Here is a 27102-nt window from a genome sequence, read left to right on the forward strand (position 1 = left end):
GTTTATAAATCCCTGGTGGCTTCACAGTTCAGTGCCTACAGCTGCTGCAGATGGGCCTGGGTTTTTGTCTCTTCGCTGTGCTGCAGCCGGCAGTTGAAGGAGAAAATGGAATGATCAGGTTATTAACATGTAGGCCGTGAGGAAGAGGCTGCACAATGCGAACAGCTGGTGTTGCTGTCTTGGCTGATGCAGCGGAGATAATCAAATCTTGCCTTTTTTGGGGGGGTTAAGGCAGAAGACACAGTGGAGAGTAAGACAAACAACGGCTTATGATATTATACACAGGGTTTAGAGTGCACGGTAGAAGTTGTCAATGGCTTACAAGTTGTTACACAAAAAAGCAATACCGAGAAGCCCCCCTGTGGGCTGGTAATGAACCTCGCTGTTCACCTTGCTCTGGTCACTGTTCAGAAAAACACAATTTTGGCTACTTCTTCTACCAAACGTTTTTAACATTGATCAAGCTATCTTTTAGGTATTGTAAGGTGCCTGTCAAAATGGTGTCAGAATGCTGAGCTGTAGCTTGAAAATGATGGGTTATAAAGCTACTAGGTAAAATATTTTGACAGGAGTCAGTAAGGCGCGTTGACAGCATCCTCGGCATTATCTTCTCATCTTCTGTCATTTGCATTGCGTCTCCTGTGCAGGCACAGAGGGGAGGCTCTGTCCCCAGCCCCAAGTGGGCTGGCTGCTGGCAGGCAGGGCAGGGCTGGCTGTGCCCCCACACCGGGCAGGAGCAGCAGCAGCCGTGATCCCTGGCTCACCTGCTGGGAACTCCAGGGCACGCTCTGCACACACCGGGCTCTCCTCACCCCAACAGCTTTTGCCCTTGGAGTCCAGGGTCGTTTCCTCTTCCTGGAGCGCTGATGCTTTCACCTTGGAGGTCTGAGCAGTCTCCCTCTGGAGAGGTCCTACAGCTCCTCACATATAGCAGTAACCTTTTAAAAGCATTTCAAACTGACCTTAAAACAAGACAGCAGAAATAAAGTCTGCTTTTATTATGATCTGTAGTTGGGTTTAGAATTACCTCTGCCTAATATCTTGGTATTTCTAGTAACTTCTGCAGGAACCTTTTTTTCTTTCTTTTGTGCTAAAGGAGTCTCTTTCTGTAAGGCTGCATCTTCTCTTAGATTTTATTATTTAAAGCTGTAAAATTTTAGTGGGGTTCAGAGCTGGGGGAGTCAGTGCAACATAGGGTCAGCAAATCAGAAGTCTTGACAGTATATTCTACTAGACATTTGGAATAGTGTTGAATTTCTGGTTCTGCAGCTGCAGGTTGCAGTGAGGGTTGTTAGCAAGTCTCAGGAGTTATGTCTCCTTTCCTCTTGCTTGGATGAAGAAATGAAAGGGGCTCTGAAATGGAAGTGAAGGTGCATCTCTGTTTCATCTTTCTTTTCTGTAGGAAAAATATTTATACATGAGCATTTTGAGCATGGTTTGAATATGATGGGGGCAAGATACTGGTTTTTGCTGAGCGCTGCTGCTTGTCCCAGTTTCTCCAACTTGCAGGAAATAGAATATAGCACGGATTTATTGAGACCAAAGGGCAGCTTGGGGTGGTGGGGGTTTATGTGTGAGATGAGACCAACAAACCTTTCAGCACAGAGCTTTAAGTCTAGCTGACCTTCAGCTCCCATGTGGCTCCTGGCTGCTCAGTGAATTCACTGTGCTGACCCTACCGTTGCAGGGCTGGCTGTGTGAGCTGCTGCGCTGGAAAGAAAACCCAAGCCCGGAGAACCGCACCCTTTGGGAGAACCTGTGCACCATCCGCCGCTTCCTGAACCTTCCCCAGCATGAGAGGGACGTGATCTACGAGGAAGAGTCCAGACACCACCACAGCGAGCGGATGCAGCACGTGGTCCAGCTCACACCCGAGCCCGTGCAGGTCAGAGCACTGTCTGCTTCCTCGGGGTGTCTGTGTGTGGGAGGACTAGGGTAACACATGGGGGTTCAACAGTGTGACACGGTGATAGGCTTTTTATGTATTGACTGAGACTTAAAAGTAATTCTGAAATGACCATGGTGAGCATTTTGTGAGGAATGGGCCTTCATTTCACAGCCTCATTGGGATTGTTTCGCTCCTCTATGCATTTCTAACTAGTATGAATTTTTGGTTGATACACCCTTGTTCTACTCTTGTCTCAGGTATTAGTTGAATGAGAAATAAATAAGTACAAATATGTGTATGGAAAACAAAGTGAAAATACTACAGACTCTTTTCTTTGCAGTTCTAGCTTCAGTCAGAAGAGAAAATCAGCCTAATGTGTATTCCTGATAACTAATAATGTATGTCACAAACTCAAACATCTAGAGATGGTCAAGAGAGGCTCAGGAGATATTTCTTCAATCTAAAAAGCTGAGGCGACACCTTCCACAGCAGCCCTCCTTCCCTTCAGCCCTCCAGTTCAGCCCCTGGCACTTGGTACCATTCACTTGATGCCAGATTATGTGACCACTCTGGGAGCTGTTTGTACTGTGCATTTCTCTGATAATCTTGCAGTTCCTCTTCCCACCTTCACTCTGCCCATTGTTTGATGGTGGATTGCACTGCTTTGCTATTCTTGCTGTGAACCTTGGCATTCAGCCTCTATTCTTTGTTGCTGCTCTTGTGCTGCTACCATTGCTGCCAGCTATCTAGTCACCTTTTCCTAAAGGCAAGAGGTTTCTCTGTCTTGTCCTGACCATCTGAAACATGTTGGTCTCACTCAGATTAATTATTGCCTAGTTCAGTCTCTTTTGTCTCTTCTGCTAACTTCTTCCTCCTTGCTTTCCTTTGTGTCTTTGCCTGGAAGAAAAAAACCTGTTTCCTGTTTCCTGGGGTTCAGCTTCTCAGGGCTATAAAGAAGGGAAAGTGCTCTAAGTAATTAATGTAGCAAGTTTTATCTTCCACATCCCAAAAAGTTTATGGGAGCTTGGAAGCAGAAAGCTACAAACAGGTGAAGAAAGGGGCAAGCTAACATGTTGGAAGACAGCTAGACCTCTGTAGACTTGAACATGTTAACACAGTTCTTATGCCCACAGCAAGTGGTAATACCTTGTAAGGGACAGAAAAAGTTTCCCTGGGATATTGTGAGTGACCTTGATGATTAGCCTACTTTCCAAAGCCTTCTGCACATCACTTTTCTACATCATGCAGGTTGGCTCTTGTGAGTGACAAGTTACGCTGTGCTGGAATGCTGTGCATTTGTATTTGTCAGCAAGTTACAAAGCCATGGATTAATTATTTATTACAGTCAAAATATGAAAAATGAAGAAAAATAAATGGGACCAGCTGGCAACTACATACAACAAAACTCTGGAGACTGGTATGCAGTTGATACAGTAGACTTGTGTTTTGGGGGTGCTGCATTTTAAAGCTATGCTTGCCCATCCAAAAACCCCAGTAGGTTTCTGAGTGACACACTACCAGTGCCAGGCACGGGAGGTCTGCTGTCCACCTGCTACCTACTGTCAAAAGATACCCAACACCAAGTAATTTTTGCGTAGTTTTCAGTCTCTGGGACTTGAATTGTTTAAAAAAGCAAGGTTTGTTTTTTAGCTTTGCTGCAAGGGTCACTATTAGGTAATTAGCCATGAAGAACCAATGACAGCAGCCAGAGATGCAAAGCTGAGGTCCTCACACTTGCAGTCACTGGAGATTTTGTGACACTTTACATAAGGGTAGGGGTCTTGGGCCCTGCTCCTGGCTGAACTCCAGGCCAAGTAATTACATTCTGCCTATCTGAAATTCCCCCTGTAGTGTCAAGTGGGAAAGCAACTCTCATTTCCTCCTCAAAGCAGTGGCGGGTGCAGAATGTCTGCCACAGTGCCTGGCTGCATTTTAGCGGGGGGTGGAAACATCCAAGAGCTGCAGTCACTGACCTACTTTGTTTTGCAGGTTTGCTGGTGAGAAGTGTGCTGTAAGTCAAGCCCTTACCTGCAGTCTTGATAGCAAAATGACAGTCCTTTGAAGAAGATACAAGCAGCAGTGCTGTGAATAACAGCAGGTGCAGAACTGTAACATATAAGCAGGCAGGATCTTACCTCTGTTCTCTCTCTCTGCCCAGCCCATCTTTCTCTTGGCTCTGGTGGCTTAGGTGTGTGTATGGTAACTTCTGTCTGCTGCTTGGGTCTCCTGCTCCTTCAGCTGAGAGACTGGGAGAGCCTGAAAATAGGCTGTCCCTCACTGCTGCCAGAGCTCCCAGCCACCATGACTTAACCTGTCTGGGCTGAGGACATCCCCCTGTCAGACTTGAAAGAATATCTTAGCCTATTGTCACAAGAGGCATGACCAGGCTATGTTGCAGCCTTTTCCTCAGTAAGGCTTCTTGGAAATGGCAAAGATATCATTGTGATGTGTTTTGTGTAGCTCACTTGCTGCTTACAGTGTTGGGGACACTTCAGGGAGGGAATTAACCCCAAGGCTGGGTATGGTTTCTGTCTTGGAAAAGGCCGGGTGTGCTCAGTGGGGCAGTTGTGCTGTAGGAGATTAGCTGGACACAGGCTGGTTCTTTGTGTTCAAGGGATTGTTGTTTCCTTTGTGGAAGGCTCTTGCCCTCACTGCTTTGGTATTACTAGCCTGCACCTCACTGTTTAGCTTTAGGTTCAGGGCTTTAAAAACAAACATGTTTATTTTTCTCTCTTCCATTAGATTTTTTTCCCATCAGCCATATATTTATCCACTTAATTGTTTTGCTGTTTCTGAAATGAATAATATCTATAGTGGAAGCTGAGTGTTTAAAAAATTCCTCCCTGCACACTTGATTTGTTTGTTATTGTCCTGAAAAGTCATAAAATGTGAGCCCTGTGGAGCTCTGTGACATGGCTGTGTTCTCTGGCAGCACTGGGTGTGACCATATGGATGTGTCAGAGTATGGATTTTCCTTCACACACTGGTTATGGAGCATCCATGCTACACCTACATGTTGCTGTGCATGCAGGCTGAGCTTGCCACAGCCTCTCATTTGGTTTTTAAGAAAATTGAGGTGTCCATTAAGAGGCTCTCCCTCCATTCCATGCAATGTGGTGTAATAGCAAAGTGCTGCTAAGAAGAGCAGTGAGGTTGCTGCTAGCTGGGGTACCACAAGGACATCACCTCTGAGTTACAGAGTGCCTGAGCCACAGGTTCCTGGAGGATATCCTGGAAAGCATTATTACATTTTTGCTGTGTTCTCAACCTCTTCCACCACCACCACCAGGAGTGGGATCCTGTCTGGCCCTTTGGTCTGGCCTGGCCCTTAATGGTGTGCAAAGAAGTCCCTTTGCAGCAAGCAGTCCTTGTGCTTCTGTGATCAGCTCCCTGCTCTGCAGAGGTGAGCCTTCCCTGTCTTACTTTCCATCCCTTGCTAAATCCCACCATTCCCTGGCTGTTTCCTGGCATTGGACCTTTCTGGAGTGTTAATGCTGACAAGTGCCTACAGCTGCTTCCCATTGCCAGCCAGGGATTCCGTGTTTGTTACAGACATGCTGGGACACAGTAAATCTAATTTCTCTCCCTTCTCCCACTATTCCTCTGCTGTGTCCAAGGTGACCACTCCAGAGAGTAACCATCTTGCTTGGCACTTTAATATAGTGCTAATTCATTGTTAATTGCTGGGGCAGAGAAACCTGACTCCATCGGGAAAGCCATGAATCAGGCTGTTGTCTCTAGAGTGTCCGGGTGGATAAGACGGTTCTCTGGAGTAATGAGCCAGCACTGCAGCAAAGTACCTTCTATTCAGGGAATGCGGAAACCTTGCCTCTCATTTTCTCTGAAGTTGACAGGTAGATCTGCTGAAGCTGGTAGGTACGTACTTACCTAAGAGCAATCAAATGTTGCTTTCTGATACACTGTTACTTTTGTCACTTTTTAAAAACAACATCCTTCCACCCCCTTATTTCTCAAAAGCTTTGATTTAGACAATGACAGTAGTTGATTTGTCTAAATGTTGATATAGACAATGTATAATAGTTCAGATCATAAATCAAGGAGGAACATTAGTAAGTAAAAGAAGGCATAGTAAAAAGCTCTAGGAAAGCTCTTCTGTATTGTATGTTCACTGCAAACATTGTGATCTCTTTAAATATGCAGAAAATAGCATACTGCAGAAGTAAATAAAATACTAATTTTATAATTTGTGAGGGATGGAAGGGAACAAGTATTTTAGAAATGACAATGAAATGCAAAAGAGCAGAACATGGAGCCCTCGTAAAAATGGGTCAAGGCAAGTGGCAATGGCAGCCCAATGAAACTAATTTTATATTCTCTTTCTAGAAGTAATAAAGAGGGGGATGAACATCAGTAGTGCTTCCTAATGAAATATCTGTTTCTAAATAATGTCTTGGAGTTCATGGGTCACATAATGCATAGCACACAGATGGAAAAACCAGTGAGACTTAAAATTTCTTAAAAAATAATATTAATTAATAATACTTAGGCAATCATATGTGATGAGTGAAGCAAAGCTGTGTTATTCCATAGGGGAACATGGTGTGCTTAATGATCTATAGGATGATATGCACAGTGAGGTTTTGCTGTGTTTGAGTTACACCAGGGGATTTTGCATACTAGAAATTAGGACTGAGTTGTCTGTGAGACTTGGACAAAAATTACTTTCCCAAACCGCTAGCTCTGAGTCTGGTCCTTACTGTTTTGAGACAAATTTTTTGTGGAGATGCTGTGCCCTGTGATTCATTCTCAATGGCTGCACCGTGAAAGTTTTGCTTTTTGATTATTTCTCTGCACCCAAAAGACAGACCATAGATTGATACCCACCGCTTTTTGACTCCCCAGTTCTTTAATCCATGGCTGGATGTGATGTCTGCTCAGACAGAGGTCGTCGAGACTGGTGACACAACTTGTACTCAGCAAATCCAGATGGACTTTAAGAGAAACTTGTATTGTAGGTTATTCATTACACTCAAAATGCTCAGAGCTTTGGTTTGGGAGGGTTGCACTTGGATTATTGTTTTTTTTGATTTAGAGCTACAGAGGGAAATGTGTGTCAGAACGAGGCCTGTGAATTTTGTGAGTAGAGAATATCTGTCTTTCTTAGTTGTTAGTTACCTGTCCTACCAAAATTAGACAACAGCCAATTTCAGTATCTCCTTTCAGTCTAAACTATTAAAAAACCACAGAAAAAAGTGTCAAACTATGTAACTTCCATTTCTATGCAGTGTTAAAGCTGAAAGCAATATTTGTTGCAAATGCCACTCACACTGCATTTATCTCTATTGTGTGTGACTGCTTTTGGGTCAGGGTAAGGGAACTGTCTTTAAAGCATGTGGTACATGCAAAAAAAAACCAAAAACAACTCAGGGATCTTCCACTTCTGAGCTGCTTTCTCACATTTCTCCAGTACCTGTGCCCCATAGCCAGAGATGGTGCATTTTGAAGTACCAGCTGTGGCTGCATGCTCTGCTTCTCCATCCTCTTGGTGCATACCATTTTTCTGATGGGTTACAGTAGTTCAGGAGCCTTGCACAAGTTTGACAAAAGGGCACAAATACAACAATCCCCTTGTATTTGACTCTGAAGTATCCAGTAGATCTTCTTGTGATTGATAGTTACCACAATTGCAGGGAAAGGCGCTGAGCTGTGACTGCTACAGCCAAACCTGCCTACTGTGCCATTTCAGCTGTTTCTGTTTAGTGTGGGTATCTAATGTGGCTGAAAATGCTGCTGATTTTTATTAATGTTAGGCCTGCTATTCCCCTTGAATGATAGTGGGGAGTGTACTTGCAATTAAAGCCAAACTGCCTCTGTTCTGAAATCAGTTTAGGTTTAGTACTGTTCCATTTAACCCTAGAAATGGGAGATCAAGTAAACTGCAGAGTTTCAAGTTTTTCTGTGGTGGCAAGTTCAGTCTTGTCAGAATAGTACATCCTTTTCACATTTGTACAGAACCTGAAACCATGAGGCCACTCCAGTGACACCTGTTCCCAAACAGCTTTCATTTGGTCCAGGATCAACTGAGGACAGGGCAGGAATGAGGTGGGACTCCTACGTGAAGGAGCCCTGAGAATATGACTAGTGCTTTTCTTCAGCAGCATCTTGCAATACAGATGATTCTGAGGCTACATTTTCTATGAGGCTGCCCCAGAGCAGCTCTGCTTGGGCTGCCCTGGCTCCCATGGCAAAATGCTCCAGGCAGAAATTTCCCTTAAAATCTGAATGTGCAGATTTAGCGCTGCTGAGATTTGGCAGGAAGCAGCAGGGTGGTGGTTTGTGTTGGTGTTGCTCTGACAAGTTGTTGTTTTAGCAAATGACATCACTGTAGCTCTGGCCCCTGTTGTCTCACCCTTTTGCCTTTCACACACAATTTGACCAGATTTAGCCCTCATTTCTTACAGTCCTGACCCCGTTGTAAATGCTAAGCTGCTAGTGTTGTAAGGAGCCATAGTAGGTTGAGGATGAGCAAACATAGAGAGCAAGATCACTAAATAAAGCTCTTGAAATTCACATAACCTTTGAAGCTTGCCAGCAGCAGGCAAACCTTGAAGGCTGGTAAGGCGCTAGATGAGCCTCTGTTCCATTTACATTTGAAAAGTTTTGCAGTTAAAAATATTGCTCTTTTTAATTTAATTTTAATTTTAATGCTCCATAATTACTCTATGTCCCCCACACTTCAGGCTTCAGAGATGTGTAACTGTTTATAGGCTATTGGCTGTATGCAACATTTTATTCTCAGGCTGTATGCAGAAATCTTAGGATAAAGTTAGAGCCCTGGATCATTACAGCTGGTCTTTTTCTGCAGATAGGCAATTACAAAAATTACATGGGGAGGGAAACCATTGAGAATAGTGCTACGGAAGCACTTTGCACTGCTTGACCCTCAAAGAGCAAGGAGCTACTCTTCCTTCCGTGTTGGACAGCATCCTCCAGGGAAATGGTGCAGCTTCTGGACAGTGCTGGGAGTTAGGCTGTGACAGAGCAGGACATAGATGGTCAGTCTCCTTGCCCAGGGCCAGTCTTTTTTTGGAAATTCTTTGCTGCATCCTTTTACTTTTTTTGTTTGTTTGTTTGTTTTTGGGGTTTTTTGGTTTGTTTTTGGTTTTTTGGGGCTTTTTTTTTGTCCCCTGAATGGCTGAAAATATCCAGAGACTGTAATGTGTGCAGAGATATGTTTTTTTTTTCCCCAGGGTCAGTATATTGTGTACATTGTTCCATGTTTATATGGACTTTTACAGGAATTGCAGATTGAAAGGAGAAGTGTTTTTGTGTGCATGCACTATTCTCACGCATCAAGTATCCAGAAGTACAGTAGCACATATTTTTTCTCACAGTCATCTATGCTTACAGTGTTTCAAAGAATATTCCAAAATATCTTGGCACAGACAAAGCGAAGCTGTTTGCAAGATCCCTAGCTGTGGAACAACAAAGGCTACACACATCACACATGACTTTTATTAAAGTCTTAAACAAAAATCAGATAATGTATTTAGAAAATTAAACTTCACTATTTATGATGCTACTCACATTGTGAAAGGAAGTTGGTATCCCCTTGTGCCTCCTTTCCAGTGATTTCTCTCCCAGTTCTACTCAGTTCTTCATGTTGCAAATGAGAAGATGAAAATCTTAACTACAAGTAACTACATTTAGAAACCAGTAATTTGGGACTAACTCCCATTGTGGTGCCTAACTTAAAAAGGGTTTGGTGTTCAGAAACAAAGGAATACAAGAATGTATAAGGTGCCTCTGGTGGAACATTTGGAAGTTTGAATCATCTAAAATCATTATTAACCTCTTACCATTACATATGGCAAAAAGGATGTGGTAAATCACAGAACACATCCTGGATATTACAGACCCAGCCATCTCATTAAATTTGTGTTAAAAAAACATTCCTCTATTTCCAGTTGAGGCTAAATTTAGTTTTACACATTGTGCCATTATAATCCAAAATAATGTTGGCACCCTTGTATTTTCTAGTTGCTTTTCCCTCAGATTTATGTTTTGAAGCTCTACATTTTGCACTTATTAGGCCGTGCCTATTGGATGTGCCACACTTGAATGCAAGGCACGAGGGCAGAGAGAGTTGTGAAGAGCCCCTTCCTTTCTGCTAGAGGTCCCATCATGCAGATGTTGAGGAAAGTGAGCACATAGTGCACAAAGTCTTAATGCAGAGCCAGAATTGTTCTGTTTTTTTATGAGCGATATGTGGCTGTCTCATGGTTAGGTCTGGAAAACCTTGGTATTCTGAGTCTTGCTGGCAAAAACTTGGCAGCCAGGATTCCTTTTGTTGGGGTTTTGGTAGTTCTTAGAGTTGAACCATGCAGGGTATCACAGAAGTCCCTTGTACCCACAAGAAGTAAGAACTGTCTCCTCTTTCTGTACTTTGTTGAGGGAAGCTGTGGTATCAGCTGTGACTTCATCCAGTTGTAACAGAAGGAAAGAGACACACTAAAATTTCAGGACTCAACAAGCCCCATAAAAAGATCTGTCTGGACAGCACTTTACTAGTTAAGTGCTAAGTTATTATTATTATTTATTATTTATTTCCTCTCCTAATTTTCCTCTTACTGAACAAGGAGGAAATATCTTTGTTCTTTCATTTGAGAAGTGAAATAAATATATTCCCTGCAGCATTTGAAATTTTAATAATCCATAATAAATAAAATCATATCTAATAACATAACTGCTTTCAATTGGCAACACGATCTCCTAGATGCATTTGCAATGGCAGAAACATAAATAGTTGCAGCCTCTGAAAGCCTACTTCCTATTTGCTAAATATACTTGGCTTGCTTTAAATTCCTTTGTGTGCAGTCATTAATACAATCCTCTTTGACAGCATTTAATTAAAGTGCTTTTCTCTATTAAATTCATTAAAACTTTTTTTTATATACAACTGTTTCCCAGACACTGAATGTTAAGGACCTGTAGGCCTGTCTTTAAATAACTTCTCTCTCCTTGTTGTAAATTGTTAATTAAATTTAACTTAGACTGTTTAAAGATGGTTTGGAAAAGAAAGCCAGATTTCAGGATATGGTCTCAATCATGGCTGATTTTTTTTAACACAATTTTTTCCATGTAGTTATAGACTGCGTGTTATATTGTTTATGAATGTTGCTGTACTTTCAGCTGGAACCAAGCAAAGAAATACCCTAAAAAGCTCATTTCCATCTCACTTCAAAAATTTCCATCTTTTTAGTGCAGTTTCTTAGCCTAAGAGGATTTGCAAGGGGGGAGTAAGGAGGGAGGAGCTGTTTAGTATTAATAGATTATTGACAGCTTAATGTCTTGGCACCTAGACAGCCCATAAGGTATAATAAACAGGAAGCTGTCTGATGTGAGCGCAGTCAATAGCGTATTCAATCAGAACCTTTCAGTTAATTGCTGGTTGACCTCAGACATTTCCTTTAAGTGAAACTGTCCTTCACTCAGATCTCATCTGGGTTTCAGGGTTTAATTTGAGAATGCCCTTTCCATATGGCAGCTTGTGCATACATTCCTGGTGGAGTTCTGCTTTGCTCCCATGCACAGCGTTACAAGAGCCAGCATGTGCCTGGAGCTTTGCAAATCTTATAGCCATGCACTGTGCTGCCAGTGGGGCTGGGAATAGGCCATGGGGCTGGGAATAGGCCATGGGGCTGGGAATAGGCCATGGAGCTGGGAATAGGCCATGGGGCTGGGAATAGGCCATGGGGCTGGGAATAGGCCATGGAGCTGGGAATAGGCCATGGGGCTGGGAATAGGCCATGGAGCTGGGAATAGGCCATGGGGCTGGGCTGGGAATAGGCCATGGAGCTGGGCTGGGAATAGGCCATGGAGCTGGGAATAGGCCATGGGGCTGGGAATAGGCCATGGGGCTGGGAATAGGCCATGGGGCTGGGAATAGGCCATGGAGCTGGGAATAGGCCATGGGGCTGGGCTGGGAATAGGCCATGGAGCTGGGCTGCCGCTGGGCACCGGCACCATGGTTAAAGCAGGCAGGGTTGTAAACTGACGTCAGGGGTGTTTTCAAAGCAGCTGGGCTGTTGCTGAAGGTGTTTTGGATGGAGTCAGGCATGGCTTTGGTGCCTGGAGAGGCACTGCGGCACTAACGAGACCTGGCCCGGCCCCTGCAGATGTGCAGTGCTGCAGCCCAGCTGTGCACATCAGTGCAGTGGCTGCCCCGGCAGAGGGGTCAGCACCTGCGGGCACAGATTCCCCTGCTCCTCTGCACAAGTGCAGACCAGAGCTCATTTGTATTTAGTTTCCCTAATTCCTGTACTTAGCCATTCTAATTTTTTCGGACTGTATATCTTGATGAGGCCCAGATAAGCTACAAAGGCAAGCAGGCAGGAAACCACACGGGCAGTCCCTGACCCTGACTAACTGGAAACCATCTGCTTATTTGGGGAGGAAACCTCCATGGAAATCTCTTCTAGCAAGTCTGCCGCATTTGGGTTTTTCTTCCTTTCCCTCCAACTGTTGACTCTGAGCGTGTGTGTTTTCCACAGGAGAGATCAGGGAGGGTCAGCTGTGGCAGCTCTCGTTTGCAGCACAGGGGTCTGGATTTCCTGACAGCAGCAAGTAACTGCCATGTGAAGTAAATGCTGCTGTATCAGAGCAAGTTTAATTTACATTTCATGCAGTCAGGAGACATTTTTTTGTCTTTAGATTTGCAGTGACAGTGTTTTTTAGCCACTTATCATACACCCAGACTGTGGTTTGCTGGAAGGAGTATTATTACTTTTAATTTCTAATTTTTCCCTGGTTTTGATTAATTTCTGTGGTTCTCTTTGTCCCTCTGTGTCAAACAAACTGGTTATGCCTTTTTAATGGCCTGATTAGCACCAGGGAAGCACTGCTGACTTGGAGTAATGTTATTCCTGGTATTCCCTTGTTTAAATGAGATGAGGAGTAAGAATGCTGCATTGCTATGTTTGGGATCCATTAGAGTCTAGTCTGGACCCCTGCCCAAGGCAGACTATAAGTCTTTTGTCTTCATTCATGCATGTTGGAAAGGTGACGGGGAAGAGTTTTGAGATGATGCCCCCTTTTCAGGAAGATTAAAGGATAAGAGAGGTTTGGAATAGTTATTTCTGGAGAGAATGGAACAAAACCATGGCCAGACAGGACAGAACCAGTGAAGGAATCCCAAGGTACATGTGTGACCCTGGAGCCTTCAGCTGCAACACTTACACTTTGCTCCCAGGTGTCTCTGGCCAGAATATATTTGGAAGTATTTTCTGGTTTTATCAGACTTACTGGCCAAGCTGCTAATCAGTGTTACATTGACAAAAGGACTCCCACATGCAATAAAAATCATCAGCTTTATTGGATTTTGAGATAGAAAAGAGTCACATCCATCTCCTTTTATAAACTGCATCACATTTTGCAGAGCTCCCATCAGTACAACCCTTAGTAAATACGATGGTGAAGGAGGTAGGTGGGTAGATAGATGGCTGTGAGCTGCTCTTTCTTGGGTGGTACAGCCTAGAGCTATAGAACTGCTTGAGCTGAGTTAAAGAGGTTGCTGACATTTCTGAAATGCTGAAAGAAAAAAATATGTCGGTCCTTTCTAAATTATTATTTTCAGTTCAAATAAAAAAATAAAAAAGGTTTGCGGCAGTTTAGAGCAACAAGCAACATAATGCTTTGAAGGGAAATAGGAGGAATTTGAAGAGCAAAAGTTTTTCTGAATAAGAGCAACCAGAATATGCTGTTTCATGAAAAAATGCCTAAACAACTGCTTGAACTTTGTCAGAATATTCACCCCTCTGCTGCCCCAGGCAAGCAGTTTGGCAAAGTAGACTTAGTCAATACTTTGATGTCACTCAGTCAACATTTTTGACCAGATTTTTGACTGAAAAATGCCACACAATCCCAACCTTATTGAAGCAGAGAATGGTGTTCTGCATTTCTAGCAAAAGCTGGGGCTCCTTGCACATAGACCTACAGTAGCTGCAGGCTTGTATGAAGTGTGAGCTTTACCCCTGTGGTTACGTCTGTGTAGCCAGCCGTGGACAGAGCAGTCCATGGAGTTCCCCACAGCAGCCAGCAGCAAAGCTGGATGGATCCCAGGGCCGTAACAATGGCATCTTCTGCTTTGTCCTAATACTGCCCCTCTGGCCTTAAATTAAACTGTTTTATTAAAAATGAACTAAAAAACTGAATATAAATTGCACAAGCTGTTGACTTCCCACAAAGTCATTTTCTACCAGCGTCCAGAGTCTGTAAAATAGGTACAGGTCTGATAGTGAGATGTGGAGCTCAGCATGGGAATGAGATGCCAGGGTAGCTCCCTCTGTCTTCTCACATGCTCACCTTTTCTAGAGCTTAATCGGGAGGACGAAGGATTTCAGATCTAATTCTCTGAGGCATCCTGTCTTCAGTGACCTAATCTGTGCAGGAGACTGTACTTTGGCCATTTGATTTTTATTTACCCGGTTTCAAGCTAAGGGTATAATAAAGCACATTATGCCAGTTGCGTGTGTGGTAATACTGGATATTTTGCTTTTACCATGGTAGTTGATTATAATGCACTTTTTAAGACTTGCTTTCTAAAAAAAGGAATATTTATACTTTTATGTGTTTGATTCACACAGTATAGTTTGCACAAGTCCTGTTATTAAGTGCATTGGTGGTTACATCTCAAAAGCCAAAAAACATGCTGAGTAGTGTTTTATCAGCACAAATCTGCTATTTTCACTAACCATAACAGTCAGGTTCTCCTGACTTCTAACTGCTCCCATTGTAAAAATTAGCAGTACAGTTGGGTATTCTTGAAACCCCAAATAGCCATCTGTAAGGACCTAAAACAGTTTGATGGGACAAATAATTACCCCCCCACAAGAATCCAGTGTCTAATCCAAACATAACCTTCCTGAAATAATGCAGTGCCTTCTCCTGGTCTGAGTAACTGGAAAACAACATGATTATAGTGGCGCCATTCATGCCACCATAGTTAGGGGTTTAGAGCTTGACCTTAAGCATGGCTCTAGGTTGGGGCTTGTCAGGGAAGATCTTGCTCACACTGCCCACAAATACTCTTCTGATTTTCAAAAGAAAAGGAGAATATGTGTAGTGCTATTTCAACAAGAAAGCATAGAGGACACCCAAAGTGTTTTGTCTGCAGAAAACCAAACCAAAGAACCTTTTGCTGCCTCCTTAGTTCTTGTGGCATTCTGCCAGCTCCTCATTAGGATTTATCAGGGTTGGGATGGGGAAATGCAGAACTGACTTGAAATCTTTGTCAGACCCTCCCTTCAGCCAAAACCAAGCTCAGGCTCTATGTGGAAAGTGCTAAGCAAAGCTCTGCACACCACAGCACCCCAGAGAGCCTTTCTAGAACTGTGAGAGAAAGCACAGAAGAGGCAAGTCAGAGGCCCACAAAGCTCATGGTCTTGTTTTGGAGAAGGTGTGAACTGGAAGGTTTGTGGCCCTCAAGGTGCACACAGGTGTTAAAAGTCCCACTTGAGGGTCTCTACTCAGCATCACCATGAAGAAGGGCAGTGTTTCTGAGGCTGCTGCTTTTCCCCTTGTGGGTGAGACTGCCTTGCCACCACAGGTTACGGGCAGGAGAGACTCATGTGGCTTCTCCAAGGCCAGCAGAGTCCTGCCTGCCAGGGGTGCAGCAAACTGGCCCCTGTGCCAGCTGTGCTGGCTGTGCCCCATCCCCAGACAATGGAGCCATCCATCACCGATGCCTTCAGGAGAGAGTCTGCAGTGAGGTTGTGCAACGCTTCCTGGCCGCATCGGCCGCTCTGTCACCAGCGCCCTGGTTTGTGCCAGCAGCAGCCGGAATGGATCCGGCCGGGTGTGTATGGGTGTGGGAGGTACGTGCTGCCACCACCTGAGGGCTGGGCAAGAGCTGCTGGCAGCTCTCCCAGGCTGCAGCCAGGTATTAGAGGAAGAGGTACCCCATGCTGGTTGCAGCTACTCTTCAGTGAACTTAAGGATCTGGCTTGAACCAGCCCAGGATGGGAAATTCAGAGCTAATACATGAATGTTCATCAGCATGAGCTCATTTATGCTGCCCCATAAAATCAGCCAGTTCTCAAGCACTTGCACAGCAATGAAAGTTGTGCCTCTGTGCTTTTGTGGGAAGAGCTGAGTTAGCATTCGAGGGAGAACAGTTACCCCAGGAAACACCGGGACACTGTTCTGCATTGTCAGAGTTTTCTGATTTATTTTTTTAACATTATACAGACAAAATAGTGGCTATTGTGTAGGCACGTGCTGTCTATTAACAGAGATCAGGAAAGGGAAATAAACCACGCATTACTGAAGAATAAGATCATGATTGTGGTCAAGTGGTGGCAGAAGTTTTTTTTCTCTTTGTCAAGCTGATTTGTAAACATTCTTCAAACAACTGTGCAGACAGCAGTGCCACAGCTTCTTGAAAGAAAAGCAAAGACAAGGAAAGATTCCTCTGCACAGATGTTTTACAGTAACCTCTTAGACCTGTCCCAAAGTTATCTGGTCATCTGAAGTTGTCATTGCAAGCTATGCTGCACATGTGGCCTCTTAGCAGTGCTGTGTAATCAGGCTGTAATTTATATTTTATCTCCAGTGATGATAGCGCTTAAAAATGTTTTGTGGTGGATTTGCTCTTTGATGCATGGTAAGCTCCTGTTAGCATTAATGGGAGCAGTGTGTGCTGGAGAGGGGGAGAGACACCTTCCCCCTGCCTTCAAGTCAAGATTAATTATGTTTTGCTTATACTTATCACTGTGTGGGATGCCAAAAGCAATGTACAACTGAAAATTTTGTGGGTTTTTCCCTCTTTTTTTAATTTCTGTTGTCTTTTTTGTCACCTTTTTGACCATTTTTGATAGTTTGGTCCTGGAGAATTGCAGGATGGGGCTGCTGTTTCAGAGGCTTGGTGTTCAGTGTCCTGCCATGCTTTCAAATCCCTGCCTATTTCCTGCCCTTGAGCAAGGCAGCTGCCATAAAGCAAAGGGAAGCATGTGGTGAGTGTGCTCCAAAGATGTTGAAATGAATCACTTCAGCCAGTTTACATTCCAGCCTGGAAACCAAACTTGCCTTTGACTTCGGGTTCCCTGTGGAACTCATTCCTCTCCTCAAGAGTCCTCTCTAAGTCCCTTTTTGTGTAGCTCAGAGTGTGAATTGTACCTCAGAGCTGATAGACTTAGGACACAGGGTTTGTCTGATCTGATATTCTGGCTGCACTGGTGGTCAGGAGCAGATGAAGGGTGATAGGAAAGGCCTGAATATTTGGGGTTTTTTTTGGTGTGTGACTGCTTTGCAGACAAAATGAATGGTACCCAGAGCTGCTGGCTTACCAGGCGGTGTAGCCGCCAGTTCTTGTTGTCGGTTTAGTCTGGCGTTCATGAGATGGGGTACATCATATCACAGACAAGTATTTTAATTATCTCTAATAAGGGTGTTTACTCTTGTGAAGCAATTACTGAGCTGCATTGGAAAATGCACAGGATGTGTGTCCAGCATTTAAGCTACAAAATTAAAAGAAGCTCAGACTCAAGTTAGATGAAAGTGAACATATTTATCCATGTCAGACTTCCTACCATTTTGCACGCTCATATTGATTTCTTTTGACACGGTCTTCTTTTATTGAGTACCATATATTTTTTTAAATCCCTTACCGATAACAGTACCTGCTAAGGGCAATTGTAAAAGGAAACTAAAGTATATTAAACCTGCCTGGAGTCAAAATGTAATCTAACACCTGTAGTCTGCAATTTGTCATCACTTCATAGATACTTTTTCTTTTTTAATAACAGTTTTGGATTTCCCTGAGTTTTGACCTTAGGATACTGTATAATCCAAGAAAAGCAAGGAAACTAAACCACAGTCTTTAACACAGCTTTATGGTGTCAAGGTGTGAAATCACTCTGAGAATGAGCCCAAAGAAAATACTTCCTTTGGTGCTGCGACTAGTGCTGCAGTGTTTACCCAAATGAATGTATTTTTGCAAGGGAAGAAAAAAGAGTAGACTTAAGACCCGCATTTTTAATAGGAAAGAAATGAACACAGGTGCAAATTGTAACTTCTGCTACAGTTTCTTGTGCAGACATTCCTAGAAACCTGTAAAGAGTCTTGGCACAGTGATTGTGTGTAATTAATGTTCTTAGCCCTGTGAGCCCCGGCCTGGGAGGCTGTCGGGGGGGAGGCTTGGTTATGGCAGCTGCTGCCTCTCTTCTCTTCTTGCACATTTCTATATGTGAAGAGAGACCGGGGCTAGGGAGTGTAAGGCCGTTCATTTGAATAGATAATCTCCTGCAGATTAGTCCTGTAAACTCTGGTAAGAGCGACAGTGTCTCCTTCTTGGTATAAGTTTTTTTTGTAACAAAAGGGAGTTTGTCTCTTCAGTAAACTTACCAGGATAGCTGGACACTGCCGGGGGACTCTCAGCTTACAGAGGTGAGGTGTTGCTCAGTAAAATGCAGCTGAAGACCTTGTTTAGGCCTGTCTTCCATGCTGCCTTTGAGTTCAGCTGGCCATGGGGAAGGAGATTTTCCAGTGGCTTGCTGACAGGAGGGATGTGGTGAATTGTTTTTGCATAGGGTCAAACTGGTGGCAACTCCTGCTGATGAGCCGTGAACGCTTGCTTGAAGGGCAGTAATAGATGACTGGTGTACGAAATGAAGGTTCTGGACCTATGTTTTGTAGTATGTGTCTCTTCTCTCTAGCTTAATTTTGGGGTCCTTAAGCAGGCTAAAATCTTGCTGTCTTTGGCGTGGAAGTCCTTGATGTGATACAGTGTTACTATGGGAACAGTGTAAAGGTGAAGAAAAACAGAAGGGTGAGACCCCTTCCCACCACTGAGAACAGATTGGTAGAATTATTTGTTCTGGAAAAGACCTGTAAGATTACTGAGTCCAACCATTAACCCACCAATGTCAAGTCCACCACTAAACCATGTCTCGCTAAGTGCCACCCACATCTACACATATTTTAAGTACCTCTAGGGATGGTGACTCCACCACTTCCCTGGGTAGCTTGTTCCAGTGCTCTCTACAACCCTCTCACTAATACCCAATCTAAACCTCCTCTGGCAAAGAGAAGGCCAATCCATTCAACTTTGCTCCTTGTGGGTTCAGGTTATCAAAATTGCTGCTGACTACCACATGCCGTCAAGGTACCTGTCAGTGCTCACACTGTCTGCGCACAGAGGCAGGTGGTGTCTGTTCAGCAAGGGCAGTCTCTGTTGCAAATGCACAGTCTTTCAAGAATGTAACATTTTTGGTGCTTCTCTTGGCAAGGGGCACCTCATCATCTCAGCAAATCCCAGCGGAAGGGGGCTCACATGACCAATCCTCTCTGCAAAAGGAAGGGCAGAACCACACTAGGAAACAAAAGAGCTTGGAGTTTTCACATAGAAATGCGGTTCCTGATTCCAGCGTGCTGCAGAGGCTGTCCAGGCAATGGAGGGTGACCTGTCACTGAGCCAGTGCTGTCAGCTGGTGCCTCACGGCTGGTGGTGTCCGGGTGTGTGTGTGTTCCTGCTCGAGCATCCTGCTTGGCTCCCTCAGCCACTCACTGTCACGTGTGTAGCTCTAGCTAGAAAGTGGGTGGAAATGGAAACAAACATCAGTGGCATAGTGAATCCAGCCAAAATTAAATAAAGTACAGGCACAGACTGCAGTTACATGACGTTCATCTTTCAGTTTGAGTTTGCTCACCTCTTTTCTGTGGGAATGCCAAAGTCAGGTTTCTTCTGTTGGGAGCACATGGAGACATGGGGAGTGGATGTGTGTAAAACAGTGCAACAGTCCCTTCCCCCAATAATTCTTTGGATTTTAGATGGACCACAAACCCTTAGCTTATTACAAATAATCCTGATCACCCCTGTAATGATACAGTATATTATATACTCTCCTAAATTTAATCATTCAATATCTCACTTCCTTCCCTGTAGGCATGTACTATTATATTTTACACATGGCTTCCAGCTGCTTTTCATTGCGGCCTTCAAATCATATTTCAGTACAGTGAGATCTAAGACCAGTCACTTTATCATTTAAAGTCAACTTCCATCACAGTCATTTTCTTACAAGCGTTCTACCAAGGCTGGTGAATTTGTTTCAAAAAGCTAAGTTTGTCTGTGAGGAGAAAGTCTACCTGAATGAACCTTCATGAAGCAGCATCTTCCAGAGATGCTCTGCTCTCAAATGTTGAAAGGCAGCCATGCCTATAGAGTTGAAAAATTAAGTCTCTTGAAGGAATGAAATGAATAAGTCCTCTGGGCATGGAAGGAAATCTGTATCTTCACATTTGATTTGAAAGTAGATAGGAAGTCAGGAAAAGGAAGGGAAGTCAACTCCAGATGGTGCTGGCTTGTGGAGGAGAAGGAGGAGGCTGCCCCACCTGTGGCTGAGGAGCAGTGGGGAAGGGCATGGGGGACGGAAACGGGAGTGGGAAGGGGGGCGTGGGGCATCTGTGCCACAAAGTGCACCCTTCTGAGCCCAGCACCAGCTTTCCTGGGGAAAGGAGAGCTGAGCATGGCCATTGTTGTTATCCCTTATCTCAGAAGCCCATCATGTACATGGTGCTTTGTGGTAGGTCCAGCCATCACGGAGGGTTCACCTGTGCTGGGAAATGCACCCTGTACACGGAAGATCGGTGATGTTTCCTTCTTGGCAGTGCAGAGGCAGAGCAGCACTGACCCAAAACCCAAAGTGATATGGCAGGGTGTGCACAGCAGTGTGTGAAGCTGCTGGAAATTTTACCTGGAGATGTGGGAGCCTAATAATGACCCAAGATCTGAAAATCTGGAACTCCAATAATGGTCCATTTCCTCTGAGGCTGTAGCATGCAGAGCCAGACATGAAGTAAGCCAATCACTCAAATTGGCCAGCATGCTCGTCAATCAAGTGTAGTTTAAAGCAAATATTTAACATAAAGGTAATTTAGATTTCATATTGTACCATATGCTCAGCATTTGATCTGGTTTGCATAGAAAAATGTTCTCTTTTGTGCTAAATAGCCTGCCTTGTCAGAAGGAATTGCAAAACTGACCACAGCCCAGATCTGAAGGACATTCTGTGGATTTATCCATCTCTCTCTATATGGCTAAAGTTCTGTTGCTGAAAAATACAGTGTGGCTGAAATCCTTTTTTAATCTCACTGGCAATCCAGAGAAAACCCCCAGAAGTTAATGAAACAATGGGATTGGTCTGTTAGAAGAGCAGGTTTAGTTTTTGGGTTTTTTTCATTACCTAGGATAACAGGAGATAAAATAAAATACAACATTTTTCTAGCATTTTACACTGATAATCCCCAGGTTTTGCATTTTCTCTTCTGGAGAAGGTGGAGAGGTCACTCTGGAAAAGGAAGGGTTAATTGAAATTATTCTTCCCTCCCGCACTCAGCCTTCTCTTTGGTTGATTGCTTTATAGATGCTGTAGGCATCTCTTCATCTCCTTCAAATTAAACATTTTACTGCTGCTGAATCCCGTACTGTTGGATTTTTTTTTCATCATTATATTTGATTGGAAGTCTTGTAACATTTTTCAAGCTGGATCATTTCTCATGCTATTTGTCAACTGAAAAGGGAAAAAAAAGCCCCTTTCCAACGCCAACAAGAATGAACTGAGTAATTCGCACCCTTTCTGGATGTGTTTCTATCTCTGTTAGATGCTACTTGAATCCAGCTTCTGATTAGCAATGCTACTTGCAGCTTTTGTGTGACGCTGTCTGTAAGTTCCCTGGCAGTTTATTTGTGGTGTTAAATCCTTTTGATTTTGGCTGCTCTGGGCCTTACTTTGTCAGGGGACAGGACCAGAAGCCACAACAGAGGAGATTAGGTAGGGTCTGTGTGACAAATTTATGGGGCTTGGGAGCCTGCAATCCTGGGCTCTGCTGCTTTCAGTGCTCCCTGCTGACGTAGGTATGGATCCCACCCTCATCTGTAACCCTCTATTTGGAAACGTCAGCCCTTCTCTTTGAAAGCAATCCATGGACAAAAAAGAACTCCTCAAAGAGCAGCTGAGCGATTCCATTCATTGGAACATTATGCTCTTTTATTGCAAGAGATGTAATAAAACATAAACCAGAGTATCTGTCATTTCCATTTGAGCTCCCCCTTTCCCCCCGCTCCTTGGTTAGCCCTTTCTATGGCACCCTGAGTGTTTCTGTGCTTTGGACGAAAACGTACATATTGGCAGCGAAACAAGTTTGTGGCGCTTCTGCCCAGCCTCAGCTCTCGCCCGCAGGGTGGCGAGTCCTGTGCTGGCACCTGCTCTCGGCTGTCCGTGCAGAGCTGCTCCTTGCTGGGCTGTTCCTGCCGCTGTCCTGGCACGGCTGTGCCCGTGGGGACAGCGGGCAGCGCTGCCAGCAGCAGGATGCGCAGCTGTGTCCCTGCACTGCCAGCCCTCGCTCAGCCCCGCTGCTCCGGGACGTGGTGCCGGCTCCTGCCTGTGTGCCCGGGGAGCTGCAGCCCCCGGGGAGCAGGGACCTGGCCTGTCACAGCATCCCCGGCAGGCTCGGCTCCTCGGCCACGCTGCCATGGGCAGTGCCCGGGGACTGCGACCCGCTTCCCAAAAGCTGCGACTGGAGATCGCTGATGTTACAAACTGTTATGGCAGGAACGTTTGAGGAAGGAAATGAATAAAGGGCTCTTCGGCACAGAGCCTTTTCATTTATTTGCCTAACAGGCTGATATTCCACAGCGGACTTCCCTCTTGCGGTAATAACTTGACTAGTGTAGCATTTTACTGGGGGCTCGGTATGCGTGTGAAATTCAGTGAAAGTTCTCAGCAGATTTCCATTATATATCTTTGTGTTTTTGGGTTTTTTTTTGTTAGCTTTAATGTAGGGTTGAGTCTCTGGACCTTACTGTTTGCAACAAAGACATTTTCTTCCTGGTTAAAGAGCCAGAATTCCCTCTTACTTGTGGGAGAAAATAGTTATCCATATTGATTTTGTTAGCTTTGAGTGTCAAGCTCTAATAATTATTTCCCTGCATCTGAAGAAACCTCTGGGCAAATACAGCTCAGTCCTGTAGGGGATTTTTTCTGTTAATCTCTCTTGTATAGATTTGGTTTTAAAGAAAGCATATGGAGCTCCTCTGTGTTTTGAACAATTCAGAGCAGGTATTTTTTCCCCTGGAATAAGGGCTACACGAGGCCCTTTCTTAGTCATTTTAAGTGGCTGTTAGGAAGATTAAGAGCTACATATGCTTTCTTTAAACTTGCCAAAAAGGAGATACTGTGGGTGAAAATCTGTTACAAGACTGCAAAGTGTGTTTGCCCAGAGGGTGTCTCAGAATGGAGGGCTATAATTATTTGAACTCAGAGCTCCTCAACTAGTGAAATTACTACAGATGTAATACAGAGAAATCTGTTCAGGAGACACATTAAAGCCACCTATGTGAAGCAACAGCATTGACTATGCTGTCTCTCTTGAGAGAAGGGAAATCCTAACAAATCTCTGCACTTCTACTTCTTTTTTTCTTACACTTCTATAAAGTAGCTGTGATGGATTGTAATGCAAAATCATTATTCATAAAGTAGCACCTGACAGTCCCACATGTGCCTAGCCCTTTGGTGGTACTTGAAGTCTTGAAGAAATGGTCAAAGTGTCTAGCCTGAAAAGATGAGAGGAAATAAGGATGGGGAGAGGAGGAGCAAAGCAGGAGATGGGACTTTTCTGAGATGGGATGACTGGCCAGTCATCATGACAATGAGACTATAATACCTTTTGACTTAATTCTTATTTTGGCTATTTTATATTTCTTTTTGTTACTTACATTTTGTATTTCTTACTTATTTTGTGGCTTTACATTTATGTTATATTGTTTTCCTTTTATATCACTTCCTCCTTTCAGTCTTTAGTTGTACAGACAGGTATAGCTGTCTTACAGGTGAGAAGGGCACTGGAAAAATGCCTATTAGTTGTGTTTTTCTTGACCAAAACAAAGTAGGTCCTGTGTACAGACCTGTACAAGTGCCCTTACATCAAGCACTGAGGGGGTCAGCATGTGAAGTGTGTGTCTGTTTGATCTTATAGGTGCTGCACAGACAGCAGTCCCAGCCTGCCAAGGAGAATTCCCCACCCAGAGAAGAGGCTCCTCCTCCACCTGCTGAGGACAGTTGTGCCAAAAAGCCAAGATCCCGTACCAAGATCTCACTGGAAGCTCTAGGTATCCTTCAAAGCTTTATTCACGACGTGGGTCTCTACCCTGATCAGGAAGCCATCCACACCCTCTCTGCTCAGCTGGATCTCCCCAAACACACCATCATCAAATTCTTCCAGAACCAGCGTTACCACGTAAAGCACCACGGGAAGCTAAAAGAGCACTTAGGAACAGTGGTTGATGTGGCAGAGTACAAGGATGAGGAGCTGCTGACGGAGTCGGAGGAGAACGACAGTGAGGAAGGCTCTGAGGAAATGTACAAAGTAGAGGCTGAGGAGGAGAATCCCGACAAAAGCAAGGTGGCTCCAGCAGACATCGACCAGAGATAATGTGAGATAGGAGTGCAGAAAGCAATACATTGATCCAAGGATTTTCTGGTTTTTATTTTTGATTTTTTTTTTCCTCATTTTACTTTTTGTTTGTTTGTTGCGCATGATCCATGTGCAAACCGAATGAATTCAGCATTGCCCAATCAGACATCACCTTGACACAGACATTCGAGTGTTACACTTCCTACATCTGACTGAAGCAATCGTTGTAGTCACATAGGATTATGCCTTCATCAATCTTGCACTTATGAAAGGGACAGCTAGCAAGTAAATGGGAAGAAAAAGTCCTATGAAATCAGTGAAGGGAAATTTACAACTTTGTGTGTGTATATATATATTTACATAAAATATATATATTAAATTGCATGGGACGGAACTTTACAACCTGAAAGTATAGACTGTGAAATGAGTTCTTTAAAGATGAGACTTGTTTATGTATTAAAACCACTTCACAATGAGTTGCTTTGGCTTTTTGATAAACTGCCGCCTGCTCTCAGGGTGTGGTGACTATTTTTGAATTCCTATTTATTTTCTATGTTTATCCCTGATTTTTTTTTTTTTTCATTATTATATGGCTTCCTATCTGGCAACTTGATGGGTAATTTTTGAGGTATTTAAAGACGTAAATCAACACTGCCAAAAAAAGAGGAGAAAAAGAGAGGAAACGGAAAAAGAAATCAGGGCACCTTAAAGAGAAAACAAGTAAGTTAAGTTAAAAGTACTTTGAACACAGTGCACACTTAAAAGGATACAGCATGTTCCATTCCAGATAGTCCTTTCCGTAGTGAACAGATGATTTTTCATGGGATTCAGAATGACTAAAACTGAAATGCAGTGCATAGAAGACTTTTCCATTAACAAGGTCTTTATAGAAAGAGAAGAAAGATAAACGTGTTGAGATTTGATATATGGAATTCATACTACCAACCACATTTTACCGTGGATTTTATTTACCTGTTCTCTGTTTCAGATCTTAAAATTTATAAGCTTTCCTTCTTGTTGTTGTTTTTTCCTTATACTGAAGTGAAACACACACCCACACACAAACACACCCACACACTCACACGTGTAAAGTTACATTGCGACACAAAATGCCACAATCCCGAGAATCCCGTCCAGGTAGATTGCTGACAGCCCGAGGGTTTGCGTTGCCGACTCCCCGCTCGCCCTCCTCGCAGCCTCCCCGTGTTCCCGTTGTGGTTTCCCCGTGTCCCGCGGTCCGTGCCAGCGCAGCGCTCGCAGCCGCAGCCCCGCTCCCTGCGGGCCCCGGCGCTCCGCAGCACACGGTACACAGAGCCGAGCCGAGCCCGACTGACTCTTGGATGGCCTGAGCACAAAGCTGCAGTCTGCCATAGCATCCACCCGCTCTGAGGCACCCTGTCGAGAGAGACGCCAAGTAGCATTTACTTTTCACTTCCGTGCAATGCTTTCCGAGACAAAGACCTCACCTTGCAGCTGGATCGATTTCAGACGCCTGTAAACTGCAGCCATAACCAACAAGGCTTCTGGCTTTTTTCTTCCTTTTTTTCACATGGGCTTTTCATGTAATCTTGACAAAGACCTCATGCAATATCACTTTGAAAGTTACTTTCTGTTTACTACACCAGGCAATGTAATATAACTGTTAATACTATTTATATATTTGAAAGGTATAAAAGGTAGGAGTTAAAAACAAAAGACAAACCTCTACGTGTAGATATTTACTCAGAACAGACAATATACAGGGAGAAGACGTTGCAATACAAGCTAATTCTAGCTGCTCAGTAACCTCTGGAGTTTTTATGAGATTTTTTCAGAGCTAATGTTTGAAACATGAGTATCTCTGCATAAATTTCATATACCTTTGCAAAATTATGGTGGGTTGCTTACTTAATGCCCCTTTTGCTCTTCATCCTTTAGTTCTGTAGTATGCTGCAGCTTTAATCAGAATTTCGATGGTTGCTGCTTTATGTTTCTCTCAGAGCTACGCTTTCAAAACTGTCTTCTTATCCTGTAGCTAAAATCACTCCATACATTTGAAAGGAAACTGAATTTTGCCAAGCTGTGTAAGTTGTTCATCTGATGATGGCATCAACATTTGGTATCTTTTACACTTCAACCAAAAATTTTATTAGGTATTTTTTCAATGCTGAGTCTTGCCTTTTTATTTTTAATTTCACTGCCAATTTTGCAGTGGTTCTAAGTGAATCTGTGGGCATTTTAGCCTGTGGTCTTGCCAGAACTTTGCGAATTACAATGCATATATGTCTATTTATTCAATATCCATCATATAATATCTATTTGGAGAAAGAAACTTTTCTTGTAGTGCCTCTTAACAAAGCACAATTTTCCGCCTTTTTTGTGAAATAAAAAATAAAAAAAAGAAATTGTGTTTTATTGCGGTATCAACAATGTGAATAAGGATTAACATATTGTAAATGTTCATTTTTCCATGTAAATCAACTTTATCTTCGTTATCACTAAGTGATAATTAATTTTTAACTTATGTGCATTGTTAGGCTGTTAGAATTTTTTGGTTGTTGAAATAAAACGCATTCAATAAATATGACTTAATTTGTCAAGTAATTTACTGGGCCTTTTTTCTTTTCTCCTGAGTTCAGCTGGAACAAGGTCTGCAAGATGGAGGGGGCATATTTGCCTCTTGAAAAAAGGTTTGATCGGTGTTACTGGGTCCTGAAAACCTTCCTCAGTCCCCTGGAGCTGGCACAGGTGACGAATGTGTGTCACCAGGACTAACCTGTTGTGTCCTTGGCTTTCTGTGCACA

At 43.6% G+C, this 27102-nt stretch overlaps 1 protein-coding gene across 3 annotated transcripts in view; it reads left to right on the forward strand.

The window, feature by feature from the left end:
* SATB2 (SATB homeobox 2) overlaps window positions 1–26829 on the forward strand; it is a 133322-nt gene extending 106493 nt beyond the window's left edge. For all 3 annotated transcript variants that reach the window (XM_088059060.1, XM_005519919.3, XM_088059059.1), the window contains exons 10-11: window positions 1688–1885; window positions 23882–26829. In XM_088059060.1, coding sequence (XP_087915186.1) covers window positions 1688–1885; window positions 23882–24337 — 654 coding nt within the window. In that variant the 3' untranslated portion in view covers window positions 24338–26829. The remainder of the gene's footprint in view (window positions 1–1687; window positions 1886–23881) is intronic.
* Window positions 26830–27102: the final 273 nt, after the last annotated feature.

This window comes from Pseudopodoces humilis, chromosome 8 (assembly GCF_049639895.1).
Source record: "Pseudopodoces humilis isolate 2021_Gansu_Grassland_sample_001 chromosome 8, ASM4963989v1, whole genome shotgun sequence".
In the NCBI taxonomy this organism is placed as follows: Eukaryota; Metazoa; Chordata; class Aves; order Passeriformes; family Paridae; genus Pseudopodoces; species Pseudopodoces humilis.